The 22500-nt window shown below is 35.9% G+C and overlaps 1 protein-coding gene across 1 annotated transcript in view; it reads left to right on the top strand.

Annotated features, from left to right (window-relative positions):
• The window catches only part of LOC137618319 (dynein axonemal heavy chain 5-like), a 328916-nt gene that overhangs the window by 148741 nt on the left and 157675 nt on the right, over nt 1–22500 (top strand). The window contains exons 29-39 of the mRNA XM_068348490.1: nt 1–215; nt 574–814; nt 1108–1307; nt 1606–1770; nt 1981–2133; nt 4332–4539; nt 12099–12260; nt 12805–13029; nt 13968–14140; nt 16659–16837; nt 17227–17414. The exon at nt 1–215 is cut by the window's left edge and continues 24 nt beyond it. Of these exons, the coding sequence (XP_068204591.1) occupies nt 1–215; nt 574–814; nt 1108–1307; nt 1606–1770; nt 1981–2133; nt 4332–4539; nt 12099–12260; nt 12805–13029; nt 13968–14140; nt 16659–16837; nt 17227–17414 (2109 nt within the window). The remainder of the gene's footprint in view (nt 216–573; nt 815–1107; nt 1308–1605; nt 1771–1980; nt 2134–4331; nt 4540–12098; nt 12261–12804; nt 13030–13967; nt 14141–16658; nt 16838–17226; nt 17415–22500) is intronic.

Genomic DNA, 22500 nt, shown 5'->3' with positions numbered 1-22500 from the left:
AAACATTCCAGTTACTCCGTGGGAGAGGAACTTTTCAGACTCCCACGCTCGGAATTTCCCGAACTTGGCCAGATTAGGAAAGAACTCAATTTGCTTCAGAAGTTGTATAAACTTTACAATGACGTTATCGATCGTGTATCCTCTTACTACGACATCGCCTGGGTTGACGTTAACATCGAAGAAATCAACAACGAACTTATGGAATTCCAGAACAGGTCAGAGCTCCTTACACAGTTTAATTCTTTTTTTTTTTTTATTTCGTATGTTGGACGATCTTTGTATTTACCTCCAGGTAATCCTTCCTTTTCCTGCAAATGTGTTTGACTTATGATTAATTAATAGAAGTAGACTTCTGTAGACCGTAATGCAGTAGTAGTTAAGATTATGCAATTAAAGACTATATGTACTGAAAGACCATGTTAATAAATTTCAAAAGAAAATATTGTATAATTTATCACTTATATATTCAAAGCATTTGCCCAACATTATACCCTAATGGCTCTTTCTTTCGACCAACTTGGGCTATAATCTGAGCAACGAAGGAAATGCACATTAAGTCACTTTTCCTCCTAGATGTCGCAAATTGCCGAAAGGCTTGAAAGAATGGCCAGCTTTCAACGCACTAAAGAAGACCATTGACGACTTCAATGACATGTGTCCTTTGTTAGAGCTTATGTCTAATAAGGCCATGAAGCCAAGGCACTGGCAACGTATTGCTGAAGTTATAAACAGACCCTTAGAAGTTGACAGTGAAAACTTCTGTCTGCGAAATATCATGGACACGCCACTGTTGCAGTTTAAGGAAGATATTGAGGTATGAAATACTGCTTTTTATAAATCTAAACTCATCGTTTCCATTCTAAACTTCTCGGTCATTCATTCTAATTCCAATTTGGGTTAAGGCGCAAAAATTTTTTCATTTGCTTTTGGTTTTAGAATCAGGCTGGTATAGCTCTTAACAAGTTTGCCATGATGACTGTTAAAGTAACCTTTAAGAAAAAAAATATATATTTATGTATGTATGACTTATTAAATTAATGATTTAAGACAACTCTTAAAAATAAAGGGCAAATATACGTTTTTATTTATCCTTTTTTTTATATACAGGATATATGTATATCTGCTGTAAAAGAGAAAGACATTGAAGCTAAACTACGCAATGTCATAAATGAATGGGCAACGTATGACCTGACCTTCTCAGTTTTCAAGAACCGAGGAGAATTGCTGTTAAGAGGAGATACCACGGCTGAGGTCATTTCGCAGTTAGAAGATTCTCTGATGGTGTTAGGATCTCTCCTTTCTAATAGGTAAATCATAAAATATGATGATGCAAGATTTACATGCAGATTTGTATGGAATTTAATATTGTATTGGGTGAGAGAAATATCATGACAAAGTTTCAGACTTATCTTATTAGTATTAAGCATTCACTCTTAAAAAATGTCATTCTCACCACTCCTGCAAATTAGGAACCCACATTCATAAAGATTTATAGTGATATCTTTAGATAAAGGAATTTGAATCATTAGTATCCATGGATGACACATCTGGTGTATTAACTTGTAAAGGCTGATGTTAAAGACAACTTTTTATTGTTTCTTTCAGATATAACGCTCCGTTCCGAAAACAAATCCAGAAATGGGTCAGTGATCTTTCTAATACGAATGAGATCTTGGAACGATGGCTCTTCGTTCAGAACTTATGGGTCTATTTGGAAGCAGTTTTCGTTGGCGGTGATATTGCTAAGCAACTACCCAAGGAAGCTAAACGGTTAAAATCTTTCCTTAACAAATTACTTTTGCTATCGATCTTTTCTCACGACTTTTACAACTGTAAAGATCGTACAGGAAAATGGTCTATATATCAATCAGTTATTGTTTAAATATGTTTGTTTAAACGATATTATACAGAAAATAGATCATGGAATTAGGATGAAAATAAGTTATTCGTTGGTCACCTATAATGCTTATTTCGTTGCAGATTCTACGTTATTGACAAAAACTGGCAACAGATAATGGCCAGGGCCCACGACAATCCCAATGTCGTGACGTGCTGTGTAGGAGATGATATGCTAAAGCAGTTGTTACCTCATTTGCAAGATCAACTAGAACTATGTCAGAAAAGTCTTTCAGGGTAAGCTATCATATTTTGTTTGCTTAATTGTGTATGTTGATGTACCATTAAATATCACGTCAAATACATCTTGCTTTTTATTTACATTGATGTTTTTATATCAGATAATCACCGCTCATTCATTCATTCATTCATTTTTGCTCTCCTATCATTGCACTAACCCAACGCCCATGTATAGTGTTCCTTTGTTGTATCCTTTTATTTTAGTTGGCTTATCTCTTCCAGCTAGTACGTTAATTATGCTTTCGTGTTTTCAAAACACAACCTACATGTTAAATTTGTAGGTTTTTCTATTCCTTATCTTTGAAGGACTTTTATTGCTGCTGAAGTTTTGACAGAACCAAAGATTTTCCCATAATCTATAAATTCTAGCTGTCTTTCTATTTGGCCTAGTATGATATTTGTAAATATCTTAAATATTACTGAGTAATATATAAATTTTTCAGGTCACTTGTGTCTCGATTTGTGGAAGATTATTGTTTTCTGACTGATTGCCATTCAGCAAGACAGTAAAGAACTATATATATATATATATATATATATATATATATATATATGTGTGTATGTGTGTGTATGTGTGTAAATAAATATATATATATATATATATATATATATATATATATATATATATATATATATATATGTATATGTATATATATATATATATATATATATATATAAACATGTAAACTTTCCTGTTTCTTTCTAATTAGTTCTCTTGGACTTTTCTTACTATAGAAATAGCATTCACTGTGTTGTTTCCATTCATAAACCCAAACTTATGCTCATGAATATATATCAACTTTTTAATCTTTCTTCTTCTATTATTTTTAGTATCATGATTATAGGGCCCAAAATTTATTCCTATAATGGTCCCACAGTTTAAAACGTCTCCATTTTGCTAATGTAATTTAATGATCCAACTATCGTCCCAGTCCCTTGGCATTTCGTCCCCATCCCAAATATTTTACAATAGCGTGTGCACCTACTTCTGGCGTAGATTTCCCAATGCCTTTATTATATCTATTGTCACCTCTGCATATCATACAGGTTTATCCACATTTCCTTTCTTTATAGCATTCTCAATTTTGCTGAGTATAATGTTTGCTATTGGTCCTTCTACTGCAGGAACATTTTGCAGTTCTTCACACTTATTCTCAGTATTTAATAGTTGTAGAAAATAGTCTCCCCTCTTCTCTCGACTGTCTCCTCCTTAATTGAGATATTTTCATTTGCATATTTAATGATTCTCACCTCTTCCCACATCCTGCTTGTCTTTTCTTCTCGCTTCTGCAATTCCATAGATTATCTTTTCTCCCTCCGGTGTTCCCATCATCTCATCTCATACCACTTTCGGTAAATTTGGTAGCGAATATAATGTTTACGCTTTGCTAAGCTCCTCGGTATGGAAGAGCTGTACTGTACATTACTGTATTGACATATTTTTAGCTTATTCTTTTTCTAGCATTTAGCAATAATCCTGTTGATAACAATTCAAAAATATATAATTTTTCAACTTTACAAAGGAACAAAGCACTACAGTCGAGAATGATCGAAACAAAGTTATCGGAGCTAGCATATTGTTTCATTTATACGTATTTAAGATATTTTATATTTTTCCTATATAAACTACAACTATTTTCATAATTTATACATGTATTTACTAATCTCATAAATGAAGTTTTATTTCATTTATGCTTTAATAATTTTCTATCTTTATTGCACTGACGTAAGGTCACGTAAAAAGGCATGACAAGGATTTTGTTTTTTTTATTTAATTTTTAAGTATAAAATACATAAAGTCAGCAGTGACGTATATTGATCCGATGTAAAGAGGGATCTCTCTCTCTCTCTCTCTCTCTCTCTCTCTCTCTCTCTCTCTCTCTCTCTCTCTCTCTCTCTCTCTCTATATATATATATATATATATATATATATATATATATATATATATACACACACACACACACACATATATATATATATATATATATATATATATATATATATATATATATATATATATATATATATATATACCACACACACATACACTCCTTGTTAATGACATACATTTGTGATAATGAACATGTAACTAACAACTACTAATATAAGAAATTTCTTTTTTCAAAGCCTTAAATAATAGAGCACCACCTATACCTCATTAATAAGAAAAATATTATGAAATCATTTATTATAGGTACCTGGAGAAGAAGCGCTTAATGTTTCCTCGCTTCTTCTTCGTTTCTGATCCTACCCTACTGGAAATTTTGGGACAAGCGTCTGATTCGCACACCATCCAGGCTCATTTAATGTCCATTTTCGACAACACTAAAACTGTCCGCTTCCATGAACATGACTATGATAGAATTACAGCCATTTCTTCATCAGAAGGAGAAATTGTACAGGTAAATATTTCTATATATAGCAGACATTCTTGGGATTTCTTTGTAATAATTTTCTTCAGCATTAGCACAGGAGATAACAACAATTTTGAGAGGAATTGTGCAAATAATAATAAAATCATAAAAATTTATACGTTTGTCCTTTATGACATACTAATCAATTCTGGTCAATTGGTCATTGAAAACTCCATGAGGGTGGTCAGTTTTCAAGTTGTCCGTCAAATTAGTCGCCCGAAGTTGATGTTTTGTGTAGAAGTATTTGTAGTTGTCCGATTTGTGTGATTTAGATTTAGATTTCTATGTTTGTAAGCCTACTGAACTAAATATTAATGTTCATAAAGAACAATTACATATTTTTCAAAAATTTATTGTTTGTAAAGTAAAGCTACATATTTTTCAAGATTGTGCATTTTTTTTTTAAAGATAACCATCAGATTGTCCATTTTTCATTTTGCAATCTTTACACCACAATATTCAACCATGCTACTGATCCTCCAACTGCTACTGCTTATATACCCAGCTGCAGAGTAATGTGCAGGGAAGGGCCGACTCCAAGCACTTGCATCTTCCTTTGCAGCTTTGTCAGTTTCAGACAGATTACGGAATTGGAAATGTTTGCGTGGCCCCAGATGATCCCAGACAGATAGCTCATACGTGTTGTGTAATCTCTGAGGTCTGTGTTGGGGGAATTGATGTGTATGTCAGGCAAAAAGATCTAGTCTTGCTTCATCAACACTAGCAGCTGTGCTTGATATGCCATACATGAGGACAGTGAATCACTTTAGACTTTACAGGACAAGATCACAAATCAGTCAATGTTGGATGCCATGCCGATTTTTTTTCTATCCAGATGGCAAACATGACGCCACATCCGCTAAGCACACGAAATTATGGGTTTCTTCTACCATTTTCAAGCACTATTTCAGAAACTACCCCAAAGACTGGAATCCATCGAATGTGGGCTCCTTGACAAAAGACAATCCTCATTTTCTGAAGATCTATTTCCTATAGGGATGGCAGCACAGATATTACTATGATTAGCATGTCCATGTCATTGTCCTCAATGATATTAGACTTTTTCCCATCTGTAGTTGCATTCGTGGTGTGTACAAATATATGATTGTCAGTTTCCTCATGACAACATGGTGACTCTGTATTCACATACTTCATTGTCTTGCTAATGATATCTTTTCCTCTTGTAACAATAACTGTGATTGTCGTCTATGCTTCACACATTTTCTCCACAAGAAAGTGAAACAGCTTAGTCTTGTTGCTTGCATCATGAAGGAAAGCTTTGCTAATTACCTGATGACTTCCTTGCTTTTGTCACTCTTCTTCTCCTTGCTCCTCCCTTTTTGACTTCGTCTTCCAATTTCAGATTTGCCTTCTTCTATACATCAATGATTATGTTTACCCCCTAGTACCTGATGCCAAAATATTACACTTTTAGGATGATTTCATGAAATATCATTGAATTACACGGGGGTTAGGCATTGATAAGTGGTGATGCATCAATGATGAATGCATTTGCCTTGGTTCTCTGTCTGGGATGTTCACTTGCACTTCAATAATTTCAACCAGGTGTGATATCTGATCTGTATAAAGTTTGCCACTATCACTGATTATTGTGCTTGAAGAATTCTTGCAAGTCACACTGCCTTTTCTGGTGGGAGATGAATAGTCGTGATAATGACTGGCAATTGTCTTCAAGGACTTTTTCCTCAAAAATTGTCTCAACCTGTTCTTGTGTGAAGAAAGAAATTTATTTTTTCTTGATTGTATGATAAAAAGACTGTCGCCTTAATATTTCTAGATGACCATCAGATTGTCCCTTTTTTATTTTGTAAGCTTAACCCGACAATGCTCAAAATATGCTACTGATCCTCCAGCAGTTACTGTTATAATCACACTGCAGAGTGATGTGCAGGGGAGCTCTGACTCTAAGCACTTGCATGTTCCTTTGCTACCTTTCTTGCAGGAACTCTTTGTCAGTTCCTGACAGCTCACTGCAATATGGGGTAGTGTTGTCTAATATATCTGTCATGCCTCGCCTGTCTGTATTTACCCCTATTCAGCAGCACTGCTTGTGTTTGAATTGGAGATGGTTGGCTGGTCCCAGCCTGAAAGGCCACACACTTTGTGTGTTCTGTGAGGGCTGCCTGTGTTGGTGAAATTATGTTGTAATGTGGGCAAAGAGATCTAGTCTTGCTTGATTTACACTAGCACCTGTGCTTGTTCTGTCGTATATGAGGACAACGAATCCCTCCAGCCTCTGCAGATCAATATATGGGATTAATGTTAGATGCTGGCTGAAATTAGTGAATGTTTCAGAAACATTATCAAATGCATTCCAAGTCTGCCATTCATTCTTTTCCCACGGAAGGCAGACAAACAGTCACATCCAGTGAATATATGAAATTATGGGATCCTTCAATCTTTTTCAAGCCTTATTAATGAAACTACCTCATTGACTGGAATCCACCAAATCTTGGCTGCTTGGCCAAAGACAATCCTCATTTTCTCAAAAGATATTTCCTGTAAGGATTGTAACACAGATATTATTATGGCTAGCACGTCCGTGTCATTGGCCTTGATGATAATATACTTTCTCCTGTCAGTCATTGCATTTCTTGTGTGAACAAATATTTAAAAAGCCAGCTTCCTCATGACAACATGGGAATAGTACGTCCAAACACTTCATTATGTTACTAATGACATCTTTTTTTGTAACGGTGACCGTGCTTGTCGACTCACAAATCTCTGCAAGGAACAAGGAATTGAAACAGTTTAGTCTTGGGTTTTGCATCATGAAGGAAGGTTTACCAAATACTTAATGTCCTAATTGTTCCTACCACTCATCTTCTGCTTCCTTATCCTCTTTTCGACCTTGTCTTGAATTTCAGGCATGACCTCTTGTATCATCAAAGACTAGTACCTGCCACTATAGTATTCACCATTTGGGATGATGTCTTCGTTAGCATAGTCTTAAAATGTCCTTGAAGTACACGGAGGTTAGGCATAGGTAAGTGCTGATCCATCAATAATGATTGCATCGGCCTTTGAGTCTCTGTCTGTGATGTTCACTTGTGTTTCAATAATTTCAACCAGCTGTTATTTCTGGCCTGTATGAAGCCTGCTACTCTGACTGACAGTTGCATGGTGTAATTTATAATGCTTGAATAATTCTAATGAGTCACACTATTGTTCTAACAAGAGATGAACAGTCATGAGAATAACTGGCAGCCCTCTTTCATGACTTTCTCCGTAAAAGTTATCTTAGCTTATTCTTGTGTGAAGAAAGAAACAGAATTTCTCTTGATTAGATGATAGAAGAGACTGTCCCCTTCATCATTTAGCCCTTCTATGAATTATATAAACCGCTCTTTGCCCCACCGGTGATGTGTAGGTACCATTTCAGCTAGAGCTGAGTCGGCAGTGTTCTTCGTTTCTAGCCCCAGTATTTCTGTTGATTCCTCTTGCAATGGGTTGCCCATCTCCTGCATCACTGCAGAGTGATTTCACCTTTTCAAAGAAAGATTTCTGAGCACTCAGTGTCTGCTCATGGTTTCTGCTGTTGTAGGAGACATCTTTCATACCAGACAAGGCTTCATATCTAGCTACTAGACCACTAACTTCGGATCCAGCAACTAGCCATCTATTGCTCCTCCATCACCTTGGATCACTGCATTATTTTCCTCGTGTGCTTAATCAACTCCTAGGTCAGTAATCCTCTTCTAGGCTTGTGGACGACGAAGTTCCCTTTGTAAAACTTCCTGGCCATATATGAATGATGGTATTCAAGTTATATCATATCTGTGAGGTGAATTAGGATCCATTGTTCATAATTGACATTGTTATTCTCAAAGATGTAAGTCACCAGCTCTGAAGTGCTTCACATTACAAGTTTAAGCCACCTTCTCTAAAGGAGTAAATCAGGGTGAATATAGTGAGCTTTATGTGTAGCATTAGATTCCAGAACTGGAACTAAGGACTTTCTTTTCTCTGTTGTTCACACCAAACCTCAATGTTTTATCTGATATGCCAGATCACTAATTATGGTATGCCTTCTTCATAAGCTTGTGCAAGCTCCATGCAATGATCTAGTTAAATTGTCCTCTCCTGGTGACACTAGATGCAGACAGGTAAGACTCTACAACACCAAATGAGGCCACCTGTGTCCACAATAGCACTGGGTCACCACTATCCTGTAGAAATTTTCCTATTGATCTTAGTAGAGCCATTTCTATATACAGTCTGCCAAAACATGATAAAAAATATGTCCTCTCCTTACCTGGACCATGTCCATTCTATTTGTTTGGCTAGAGCATAGAACAGTTGGTCAGCAGCAATGACAGGTGTCTGCACAAGATTTGGTAAGTCACTGTAACATGAACCTTCCCCATAACATGTTTCATCATGGTCTCACCACAGAAGCACCATTGCTGAAATTCTTTTTTCAGTTGGTTGGCTCCACTTCTGCATTGCATAGTGAGCTGACCATGTAATATTGACTGCATCAGTATATCCTCATTGAGAAACACTTCATCCAACCAAAAAGATTCTTCTTTCAAGTGTGACAAGATCATCTGTGATGCTGGTAAGGATTGGCTTCCTACTACTCGTAGAAAAGGATTGGAGTTTTGTGTGATATATACTGATCATGTATTGGTATATGCTTCTGGAAGGTCTGATACATTTTTAACTTTTATTTCTGACTCCAGTTATCATTACCATCCCTTTTAGTGTGTGGGTGTTGAAAAAACAGCCAAGACGCTGCTGCACCAAATGAGGCCCCCTCTGCTTCCACAATAGCACTGGGCCAGCCACTGTCCTGTAGAAATGTTCCTATTGATCTCAGTACAGCCATTTCTATATGCAGTCCACGGAACATGATCCCAAATATGTCCCCTCCTTACTTCGGCCATCTCCATTCTACATCAGGTGGTCAGTGACAATGACAAGTATCTCCCCTGGTTCGGGAAAGCCACTATATCATGGACCTTCCCATGGCTTGCTTCATCATTGTAACAGAATGTGCTTGGTCTCACCACAGAGGCATCATTGCTGAAATATTTTCATCAATTGGTTGGCTCCACATCTGCATTGCATTCGGCATCAATTTCATGTCAGGATTCCAGAAAACCTCATATCGATTAATCAATCAATCTACATTGCATGGTGAGCTGACTATGTGATACTAACTGCATCAGTTATCCTCAGTGAGGAAGAATTCCTTCAACCAAGAGTATTTATCTTTTAAGTATGGCAAGATCAACTGTGGTGCTGGGGAGGATTGGCTAGATATTAAAGGAGGATTGGGGTTTTGCATGATATATGCTGGTCGAATATTGAAATATGCATCTGGAAGGTCTGGAACTTTCTTAACTTTCATTTCTAATTCCAGTTTCCATTGCCATCACTTAGAGTATTTGAGTTGTGGGCGCAGTCGGATTATGATCTATGATGTGTACTGCTGGAGTTTTGATCAATTTCTTTCTTAACTCTAGGGAACAGATTACTCCATCTTCAGTATACTGTGTAACAACTGTTTCTCCTAGCTGAGCTGATATTTCTAGGATCCTGTCATATGATATGCTGAGTACATTCTTATGGTGCATTTCAATGATTTTTCTCTTCCTTAACTTGGTAAATGTATATAGGCGTATTTAAACTGTATTATGCGTTTCTTGGTCCATGTAATGCTCGTGGACATCCACTCATCTGTATTTCTCAATGAAGTTTTACTGTAGTTGTTGTGATATAGAAAGATCAGATTTTGATGCTTCATGCTGGTTTTGCATACAAATTGAGGCAGTGATGGCAGTACAGCTCCTAAGAAGTCTGTGTTGTGAAAGGTCCTACTGAAATTTGACTTATGATGGAACATGTTTCGTTTTATCATCTAAGCAGGGGTCATTAGATGGATCTCTTCACGGGACTTGGATGTTTGTGAGATGATTGAGTCTACATCATCTTCAAAATACAGCAGAACTTCTCACCCTTTGCAATAAGCTGGCAGCATGGATATGTGAAAAAAGCAACTGGTCCTTAAGTCGAGTAGAATGAACACCAGCCGATTCACCAAGCAGTTACGTAGTCAAGTCAGCAAGCTTGAAAATGGGTGGATTTCTGTGGTCACTATTCTTTTTCATCTCACTAAATAGGAGAATAGCTCTTAGAAAGCAATTGCATAAGTATCCTTACAGTATTCCTGTACTTTCCTTTGATCCTGCACCTTTAGGTAAGCACATTCTCAGCTATACAATACTGTACCATCAAGAAGAGTAGGGTGATATTTCAGTTCTTGTACTATGACATCTCGTACATTTAGTCTGCCAAGGAGTTTCTTATCTTTGAGTGTTACTGCATATTTGTTTATTCCCCTATTTACTTGTATTCTTTAAGTTCCCCCTCTCCCACCCCTTTGTCTCACAACAGAAACATCCTTGTGTTTTAGCCTCTTGAACCTTTCGTGGGATCTTACTTCTACCACCCTCATCGCTGTTACCTGCAGAGGCTAAGCTCTTTTCCCCTCTGCTTAACTTGGCAATTCTTATTAAATAGAAGACTGCAACTCACATAATATAGTACCTTCTTTTGTCACAAGTTGTCTTCTATCCCACCATCTTCGTCCTAAGTTGGTTGGCAGTGCATTGCGTAAGTGAAACAGAGGTATACTCTTTACAGAAATCATATATCTATCAATCCTTCTCCTGGCAGTCAACGTTCCATGATTTCCTAGTAAATCTAGTGCCCATGGTCAGTATGACGTTCAGAGCCGATGGTTTATCCTTTTATCTCTCTGTACATGTATAATAGATTCTTTCATGTATGGGATACAACTAAGTTCTAGCAAAATGCTCTACACATAGTACAATCATTAATCTAGTGGCATAAGTCCCATGTGAACTGTACACTATCCAGATAACTCAAACTCTGTCATCCTATGATTGGCTCTCTTGGCCTGCCACGTCCAGTCCATTGAGGTGCGGCTGCTTAACTAATTTGGGGCTAGTTAGGCAGCATTTGGGATAGTAGTAAGTGGTTGCAGTATAATGTCAACAAACAATTCCTTTTTAGCTGACACTGAACCCCATGATGAGTTTTGCAACAGTGATGTCACAAATGTGTCTTGGTAGTGTTCGACAATCACTCCAAGAACTTCATCACCATCATTCACTTCAAAGTTTTGGAGTTGAACATACTCCATTCCTTGCAGAGACCTTCTTAGTGAGAAAAATCTATGTTGGTTTGCTTTATAAACAGTAAAATCTAAACACATAATTATCAATTTACTATATAAACAGCAAATTCTTGGATGAAATGTGCCAATGTGCTTTATAAACAAAATCTACCCAAGCAAAACATAAACTTCTGGCAGTTAATATAGCAGCCATCTTCACAAATGGCCGCCATCTTATATTTCCAATTAGCCAATTGGCCAGATTTGATAAGTATGACTTGGAGAATAAGTGTGCCAAATTTGATACAAGTATCATAATTTACTCGATTTTTCTGCTATACCTTACACCATATAAATAATGCAATCTTCTCTCATCCAGCTGGAAAAACCTGCTAGGGCCGAGGGCAGTGTTGAAGTTTGGCTTAACAAGTTCCTGATCATGTGCCAGCAGTCAGTCCATGGGATAATCAGACAGTCTCATCATGTGATTCAAGACCCCGATCTTAATGTCCTCAGATTCCTGGAACAGTTTCCTGCACAGGTTGTTCAATTTTTAACATTATTTAATATAAAGAGTCACTATCACTTTCAAGCTGATTTTGATGAAAAAGATTATATATGTATATATATATATATATATATATATATATATATATATATATATATATATATATATATATATATATATACTGTGTATTTATATATATATATATATATATATATATATATATATATACTGTGTATTTATATATATATATATTATATATATATATATATATATATATATATATATATATATATATATATATATATATATATATATATATATAGTCTGAAAACATGATTTTTCCATATTGTAAATTAATTCTGTCATCATAAATTCACGAAGTCGGGGTATTTATTGATAATTCTAGTAAATTTCACTCCCAAGTCTAATCTTTGAATTTCCCTTCGAAGCTTCTTATCATACACTTTTTGGAACATGTTCTCAGGATCCTATATAATGTACGGAATGCAATGACTGTTTTCCTGACCAAATATTCCTGCAGATATTAAGAATTCTTTTTATCTTATATTTTCTTTAGGTGGGCATATTAGGATTGCAGATGATCTGGACCCGTGACTCGGAAATGGCCCTGCAGCAAGCAAGAGCAGACAAGAGGGTCATGCCTGATATGAACAATCGGTTCCTTGACTTATTGAACCTTCTCATCAACCAGACCACCAGAGATCTGGAGCCAGTGCAGAGAACGAAATACGAAACACTCATCACAATACATATCCATCAGAGAGATATCTTTGATAGTCTCGTAATTAAAATACTAGTTCTATGTCAAAACTATATAAATATATATATATATATATATATATATATATATATATATATATATATATATATATATGTATATATATATATATATATATATTTATATATATATATATATATATATATATATATATATATATATATATATATACTGTACATATCCATCAGAGAGATATCTTTGATAGTCTCGTAATTAAAATACTAGTTCTATGTCAAAACTATATAGATATATATATATATATATATATATATATATATATATATATATATATATATATATATATATATATATATATATATATATGTATATATATATATATATATATATATATATATATATATATATACATGTATATATATCACCACAAATACCTCTAAATATCGAAGATATCCAAGGGGGAATTAACTTTATGATAATAGCTTCTGGTTGGCTGTGTATTCGATCTCGGTCCAAAGAAACTGAGGTTCTAGTGACTTACCACCGGCCCACAAAGAGAGATAAAAGTTGATTACAACTCTACCAGATCGAAGCCACGGCCAACCAAAAGCTATTATCATAAAGTTAATTCCCCCCTGGGTCTTTGATCCCGAGGCAGAGAGAATTCGATATTGAGAGGTATTTATGTCTTATATGAATATATGTATAAGCACGTTTAAATGTGAAAAATTATCATTAAATACAGCCAAGTATTGCAAACTTAACCAACAGGCTACAATGGTGGAGATAGGTTGATTCCGATTCTAAGTACAAAACCTGAATTCGACAGGAATATGTATGTAAGGCGTTTCAGTGATCCGCTGATTATTCTTTCGTCTCTGTTAGCGAAAACTGATTTTATGATCTTGATATAATGTATAGAAATTGAAAATGTACAAAAATTTACTTTTTTCTTATTTTTATCTTTTCTCCACTCTCCTCAGTGCCGAAACAATGTTCGTTCTATTGTGGACTTCGACTGGCTTCGTCAAATCAGAATCTATTTCCGTGAGGACATTGACAAAACCAGTATAGCTCTCACTGATGTGACTTTCCAATACCAGAATGAGTTTGTTGGATGCACGGAACGTCTGGTCATCACTCCTTTGACGGATAGGTAAAATATTGGGACGAAATCGTCTTTCTAGATTTGACTTATGGGTGAATTTTCCTAGAAATCCCTTGCCGTTTTTTTTTTTTTCTTTTTTTAATTTTCCCATAAAAATACCAAGTAAAGCATATTCATGAATATAAAATATCCCCGTAATTTTATAGTGAAAGAATGTTCTTTTATCATACCATGATTATAATTTTCTGACAAAGCTTCACATCCTAAAAATATGTGAGCCATAAGACTAAAATCTTCCACCTTCGCCAATCCACAATGGCCAGCTGGGTGATGAAAATGGCCAAGCCTTAGACATGACTAAGGATATATCTGAAGTCTTTGTTCTGCAATTGACTAAAACAGCGTTTCTTTACCTTTTTCGACCTTAGCACCCCTTTCGGCCAGGCCTAAGTCGTCCAGCACCCCCTGTCCTTGTTTAACACCTAATTACTACAATGATAAAGCAAAGACAAGTGCAGTACATCTTGATCATATATTTGGTTTATTCTCCAAAACAAAAACAGTCATTATGGTAACAGCATTGACAAAACAATAAGAAAAAAAAATAGGAAAAAACGTGGATATACTCAATAACAAATACTCTTCAATACGATTTTTATTGTTATTTATATGCGATTATTATTATTATTATTATTATTATTATTATTATTATTATTATCATTATTATTATTATTAGCTAAAACCCTAGTTGGAAAAGTCGGATGCTACAAGCCCAAGGGCTCCAATAGCTCAGTGGGGAAAGGAAATAAGGAAATAGATAAAATATATGAAAAGTAATGAACAATTGATATATTTTAACAACACTAACAACATTTAAACAGATTTGCCATATATAAACTATAAAAGGAGACTTATGTTACCCTGTTCAACATAAAAATTTTACCAATTCAACTACTCGATTAGGAAGATCATTCCACAAATTGATCAAAATAGGAATAAAACTTCTAAAAAAACTGTGTACCATTGAGGCTTTTGATAGAGAAAGCAAGACTATTAGAATTAACTGCATACCTACTATAAAAAAACAGGAAGGTACTGTCCTGGAAGATTTAAATGTAAAGGATGTTCAGAATTATGAAAAATCTTATGCAACATGCATAACAAACTAATTGAACAACGGTATCAGAGATTAATATCTAGATCAGTAATAAAATATTCAATAGACCGTAAATTCCTGTCTAACATGTTAAGATGAGGATCAGCAGGTAAAGATTAGACGGGAGAACAATACTAAAAACAAGGTAAAATAAGAAAAATTTAAAAACTTTTTCAGAGTATATTGATCACCAAAAATTTTACAAGACTTTCTCAATAAGCCAAATTTTTGTGCATTTGAAGAAGTCAGAGTCCTAATGTGAATTTCAAAAGTAAATTAGCTCTCAAGAAACATTATGAATGCTCAGATTCGGATGGTGAGGAGCCATTGTCCACAACCTACTTACAATCATACTTTGAGTTTTGTTAGGATTCAACTTCATACACCATAATTTGCACCATGCACTAATTTCAGCTAGATCTCTATTAAGGAATTCGGCAATTCCAGATCTACATTCACGAGATGAAATTGCTGCAAAGTGAGTAGTATCGTCTGCATACGCAACAAGCTTCTATTCTAGGCGAGACCAGATGTCATATGCATATAGTTTGAAAAGTAATAGGCCAAGAACACTACCTTGTAGAACACCAGCTATCACAATCCTATAATCAATATGGTGGCTATCAACAATAACTCTTTGCCATCTATTCTTTAGAAATTCAATAATGATGCTAAGAAAAGACCCATCCACTCCCAACTGCCACATATGTGACCTTCCCCAGCTCTCCCTGAAATCGATTTCAGCACCCCAGGTTTAGAAATGCTGGACTAGAAACTACTTCAATAACTGTTGCCGTTGTTTTACACACACACATATATATATATATATATATATATATATATATATATATATATATATATATATATATGTATGTATATATACATATACATACATATGTATATATATATATATATATATATATATATATATATATATATATATATATATATATAATATATATATATATATATATATATATATATATATATACACACACACACGTGTGTGTGCATTTGTGTTTATATAGATATAGGTAAATGTACATATATATATATATATATATATATATATATATATATATATATATATATATATATATATATATATATATAAACTAAAGTTAGTTTTTACCAGTAATTTCCCCATAATTTTATGAAACATTACTTTTAAGGTATTTAATAACTGTGAAAATGAGTAACTGTATCAGTACAATATATCCTTTAACATTTCACTCCAACTCTGTTTACAACTAACTGTTTTATATACAGTAGGTCTATCCAATAGCAACGCCAGTTCAAACATAGCAATCGATCATTCAATCACTCAGTTAATCATTGTTTTCAAAACCCCAATAAATGAAAATATCTCCTGCTATCTATAATGCAACCATTTTATTGTTGTTTTGACAGATGTTACATCACGCTAGCACAAGCCCTGAGCATGAGCATGGGGGCATGTCCTACAGGCCCCGCAGGCACTGGGAAAACGGAGACGACGAAAGACATGGGGAAAACTCTTGGGAAATATGTTGTTGTTTTTAACTGTTCAGATCAGATGGATTTCAGGGGTCTCGGAAGAATCTTCAAAGGTAACTCATTATTACTAAATTTCCTGTGGATAAGGACCTTTGTTTCTACTCATATCTTCACTAGCCTCTATAATTGTACTGAAAAAAAAGGAACAAAAAATACCATGGCGATATGTCTTCAAACGACTCCATGCCTTAACTAAGAAAATTGCAGATTTGTGGGTAATGCACACTGATATTGTTATGAAATATATATATTAGGTTTCATTAATATCACATATGGTTAACAGAGTATCTGGTAATCTATATAAAGATCTAAAAACTTTCACCTAAAAAGAATTACATATAAAGAAAGATTTTTCACTCTTGGGAGATGCATATTTCAATCTTTGGAAAGATGATATAGTGTCTAGTAAGATGGTCGCGTGCGTAAACAAATATTGTTCCAGGATTAGCACAATCCGGCTCATGGGGCTGCTTCGACGAATTCAACCGAATCGAGCTGCCAGTGCTATCCGTCGCCGCTCAACAAATCGCTGTCATTCATCACTGTAAGAAGGAAAGGAGGAAAACATTCACATTCACGGATGGTGACGTCATCCATATGAATCCTGAATTTGGAATATTCCTAACTATGGTAATGTCCTACTTTCATATGAAGGGTTTTACACTTTATTTTGGGATGTGTAGTTAGAGTGGTAAGGTTAATTCTATTACTCCAGTCAATCTAGCACCAAATGAGGGATACCTACTGTAGAGGAAATTGTACCTTAAACTGTATACTATTCAAAAAGAAATATGGAAAAATAGAGGTGGGGTAACATATCTCAAAGTACACTTGAATAAAAATACATTATTCACCATCATTTCGTTAGTAAGTTTAGATTTCTATAATAACTTAATGAAAAGAATTCTGTTTCTTTCTCTATTCTCAGAAAACGTTAAATTGTGAGTAAATAGTACATTTCAAGTCTCCATTATGTTCAATACAATATTAAAAGACATTCTGAGAAATATTCTTTACATCATTTATGTATACAAATAAAATCCGTTAGTATTCATAACATTTTTTTGTATATAAATTCTCTATACATACATTATTTGAAAATTAATTTTCAGAACCTTTAATTACATCGTGATAGTTGTTGAGATACAAATACAGATGTAGGTTTTCTCGTGATTCCTACCTTTTTGTGCATTCATGAGCATTTTATGTTCAACTGCATCTAAAATAGCAGCTGTAGCAAAGCTCATATCAATAACAAATATGGAAACTTATGCGTTTTGTGAGAAATCTCTGACCAAGGGTCAAGGTCAAGAGACTGTTGTGTTGTGTGAGAAAGGAAGTGACACTATCAACAAGGCAAGGTACAGCACGGGTACAGTATTTATATATCAGGTTAACAATCAGCACATGTGATGTATCAATGTGAATACTAAAACTCAAATGCTAACACCAACGATTTGAAGATGAAAACTGAGGAATCCAATACTAACCATTGCTTGTTTTGTGCCCAGAAAGTCTTTTAGCAGGGAAGAAGAGGGCCTATGATGAGGGTAAAAGGTTTCCCTTTTTTTTCAGAATATTTTCAGCAGTCTGTTCGACAGATTTTCTAAAAAAAAAAAAAAAAAAAAAGGTGATGACGAATGGGTACTGGATGTTGTAGACAGAATTAATTTGGCTAGGGATCTACATGGAGTATCTTCAGGAATGCAGTGTCGAATGCAGGAAATGGAAAAACAATTTCAGTATAATATCAACAAAGCAGACAACAAAAATAGAACCAAATAGGCCAATATAGAGATAATAAGAGAGAAAAGGAGTTATAGAATTGTTAAATGAAAAAATATTTGAAGATAGACCTAAATACAGGCAAAGTTCCCATAAATATTATTAACATTAATCAAGATATAATTATTTTATTAACATATTCATTCATTTTAAATATTGCTATCTTTTAGATTTTATAAGTACATCTCAATTATTGTTTGTTTATAAGCACCATATTTTAGATACATATATATATATACCTGTATATGTATATTTATATAAATATATATATATATATATATATATATATATATATATATATACATATATATATATATATATGGATAAATATCAACACAACATCGTGTTCAAATAGAAATAAATTTCTACCTCATACTTGGGATCGAACGCTAGCCCCTTCTAATGAAAGGCCAGGTCGAAACCAACCATGCCACGAGAGCCCATAAAAGGAAATCTGAACCTGACGCTAATCTAGCTGTCCGAGGATTTACCTGGCGAGACATCAGTCTCTTACCAGCGAGTTTTACCCGATAAAACTCGGGTAAAACTCGCTGGTAAGAGACTGATGTCTCGCCAGGTAAATCCTCGGACAGCTAGATTAGCGTCAGGTTCGGATTTCCTTTTATGGGCTCTCGTGGCATGGTTGGTTTCGACCTGGCCTTTCATTAGAAGGGGCTAGCGTTCGATCCCAAGTATGAGGTAGAAATTTATATATATATATATATATATATATATATATATATATATATATATATATATATGTATATATATATATATATATATATATATATATATATATATATATATATATATATATATATATATATATATATATATATATATATATATATATATATATATATATATATATATATATATATATATGTATATTTATATATATATATATATATATATATATATATATATATATATATATATATATATATATATATATATATATATATATATATTTATATAAAACTTAGCCACCTGGGGGCAAGCCCGCCCTGCACTGTGCTGGTCCCAAGCCTGCATAAATAGGGAGGGTGGACGTCAGGAAGGGCATCCGGTTCTGAAAATCTCCGCCTAAACCCATGAAATGGAAGCCGTTGTAGATGAACCGATGAGCGCTAAGGTGTACCCCGTAGGCTACGCGCAGATACATCGCAGTAACTCTGCGAGAAATAGGCAAGGGCTACTGCAAAGTGGGCGAATGCAGTTAAAGGAGCGATCCTCAAAATCTATTAGAATTGGCACCTTGAACATTGGAACCATGACAGGACGTGGAAGAGAAGTTGTAGGAGGTTGGAGTAGGGTATGGACTTTCTAATAGTGGATGCACAGAACGTGGAAGGAATGGAGTTGGAATCATACTAAGTGGAAAGCTCAAGAGTTGTGTATTGGAGGTGAAAAGACAAAATGATAGAATAATGTGTATGAAACTGGAATAGGATGGCGAAATACTTAATGTCATTAGTGTGCATGCACCTCAGACAGGTTGTACAGAAGAAGAAAAAGATGATTTTTGGAGACAGCTGGATCAGGAAATGGTAAACATACCAAATGAAGAACTGTTAATGATAAGAGGAGACCTAAATGGTCATGTAGGGAGAAATAGCCAGGGCCTGGAAAGAATATTTGGAGGATGGTATTTGGGAGACTGCAATCAAGATGGTGAAAGGGCTATGGACTTTGTTGTAGCCTTTGATATGGCAGTAATCAACACTTTCTTCGAAAAACAGCTAAAGTATCTTAAAGCGTATAAAAGTGGTGGGCAAGAATCCCATATTGATTTTGTATTAGGTAGAATGGTGCATTTAAAAGATGCTGTGACCCCCAGCATAGACTCTTGACAGTAGACTGGAATAGGAAGAGAACAATAAGAGGTAGGCAAGAGATCATTCCAAAGATAAGATGGGGGAAGCTGAAAGAACCAGAATAGAAGGATAGATTCATAAAGGGGGTTTAAGTCGAGCTTGGCACCAGGGATTATGAGGATGTGGAGGAGTGGTGGGAACGGAGCAGCAGTATTTTGAAAAGAGTTGCCAAAGAAGTTTTAGGAATGTCAACAGGAAAAGGGCCAAGAGACAAAGAAACTTGGTGGTGGAATAATTATGTATAAGAGAAAATCAAGATGAAGAGAAATGCAAATAAAAGGTGTGATGAAACAGGCACTGAAGAAGATAAGGAGAGAAGTAGATTAGCAAAGAAAGAAACGAGCATTGGATAATGTGTATATATTATGCTTGTATTATGCTTGTATCTTCGTTCTCCCCTCGCACTAAAAAGAACTTGAAATAACATGTATTTTTTTCTCACCATTAACTGTTAACCGGTGTGGTATCAGTTGAACAGGAAATTTCCTGTTGCATCGAACCTGAAATAATGTGTCTGTTTTTCGCACCGTTAACTGTTAACCGGTACGGTGTCGGTTGAATAAGAAATTTCCTGTTGCATTGATTTTTTGTATATAAAGGCGAGTGTCTGTAATATAGTTATTCAGTTGCTTTCATCCTGTCTTTGAGTTACAACCTTCTCTCGGCTCGTCACATTGGTGGCCCCAGAAATCGACACACTCCTCCCGCCTTCCACTCACCCTCGCCCCTTTGTCGTTGGTACTATGGCGGACTCTACGGAAGTTGGCGCTGCGGCTGCCCCATTGACACTTTCGTCATTCGTCAGTGAAGAGGCGTTTGCTTGGTTTCAGCGCACAGAAGTCCAGTTTCGTATCAAGGGCGTGACTCGCTCAACCACCAAAGCAGATTATGTTCTCGCGGCGATACCCGAGGACACCTTCCCGGAAATATCCGACTGGCTTTGTGAACAAGGAGACACCCCAATAGCATATGACGCCCTCAAAACATACCTCCTGCAGCAGTACTCGCCGTCGCCAGCCGCCTGTATAGCAAAGCTTCGCTCGCCCTCATGGAAATGACCAGTATCGCTCGCCTGCAACCTACCGCAGACGGCTTTCCCCGTGAGATGAACCTACTTTGTGCCCTTTGGATACGCCGTTTACCCAAACTTGTACGCGCTGCCATACCCGATGTCGATGGTTTACCCATAAAGGACTTGATGACAAAAGGCGATGCCCTTATGGACAGCCACTTCAAGACCTCCATCAACGCCTCCACTCCTATTCAATGTCAACCGAAGCTGACGTGAATGCCGTAGGACATACACGCCTACCCTGTGACGTGCCGAAGCAGCGACAAAGCCACCCACCACCCACCACTCACTCGCGCCCCAACCAACGACTTCTACAGTCACTTACTGCCTCCCATCCACCGCAGTTTTGCTACTACCACACCAGATTCGGGGCAACCGCGAAGAAATGTGCCAAGGATTTTCAGTGACCAAAAAACGTGTAAGTAGGCCATCGCTCGTGGCAGTGGCCTCCCGTGTTTCTAATCTGTTATTTTTGCATGATGCAGGAACGGGCGTGCGATTTTTAGTAGACACGGGTGCTTGTCATTCTCTTTTGCCAAGGGAACTCTTCAGGACACGACGTAGTCTGTCTATGGTGGCCGACGTCCGCTTGGTAGCTGCCAACAGACCTGCGATACCCACCTACGGTTACGAGAACCTCACATTATCGATTGGAAACGGTAAATTCAATTTGAAGTTTCTCGTTGCTAACGTCACATTGCCAATCCTCGGTGCGAATTTCCTCTCATTTCCACCTTCTAGTCGATGTCGCCAACCGACGATTGGTCAACGCAGACTCGTACTTGTCGACACCTCCTCAACCCGCCCCCTCCAGCCTCGCTCTCCACATCAGCGCACCCACGGATGCCTACGCCCACCTCCTCATGTCGTACCCGGAAGTTTTCTCCTCCTCAAAAGAGGAACACCTCCGTCATCTGCGCATCGTGCTCGACCGCCTGCAACAAAACGGCCTTGTAGTCTGGTACGACAAGTGTACCTTTGG

The sequence above is a fragment of the Palaemon carinicauda genome, chromosome 2 (genome assembly GCF_036898095.1).
Source record: "Palaemon carinicauda isolate YSFRI2023 chromosome 2, ASM3689809v2, whole genome shotgun sequence".
Taxonomy (NCBI): Eukaryota; Metazoa; Arthropoda; class Malacostraca; order Decapoda; family Palaemonidae; genus Palaemon; species Palaemon carinicauda.
The sequence above is the reverse complement of the archived record's forward strand: the minus strand, read 5'-3'. Positions and strand labels throughout refer to the sequence as shown.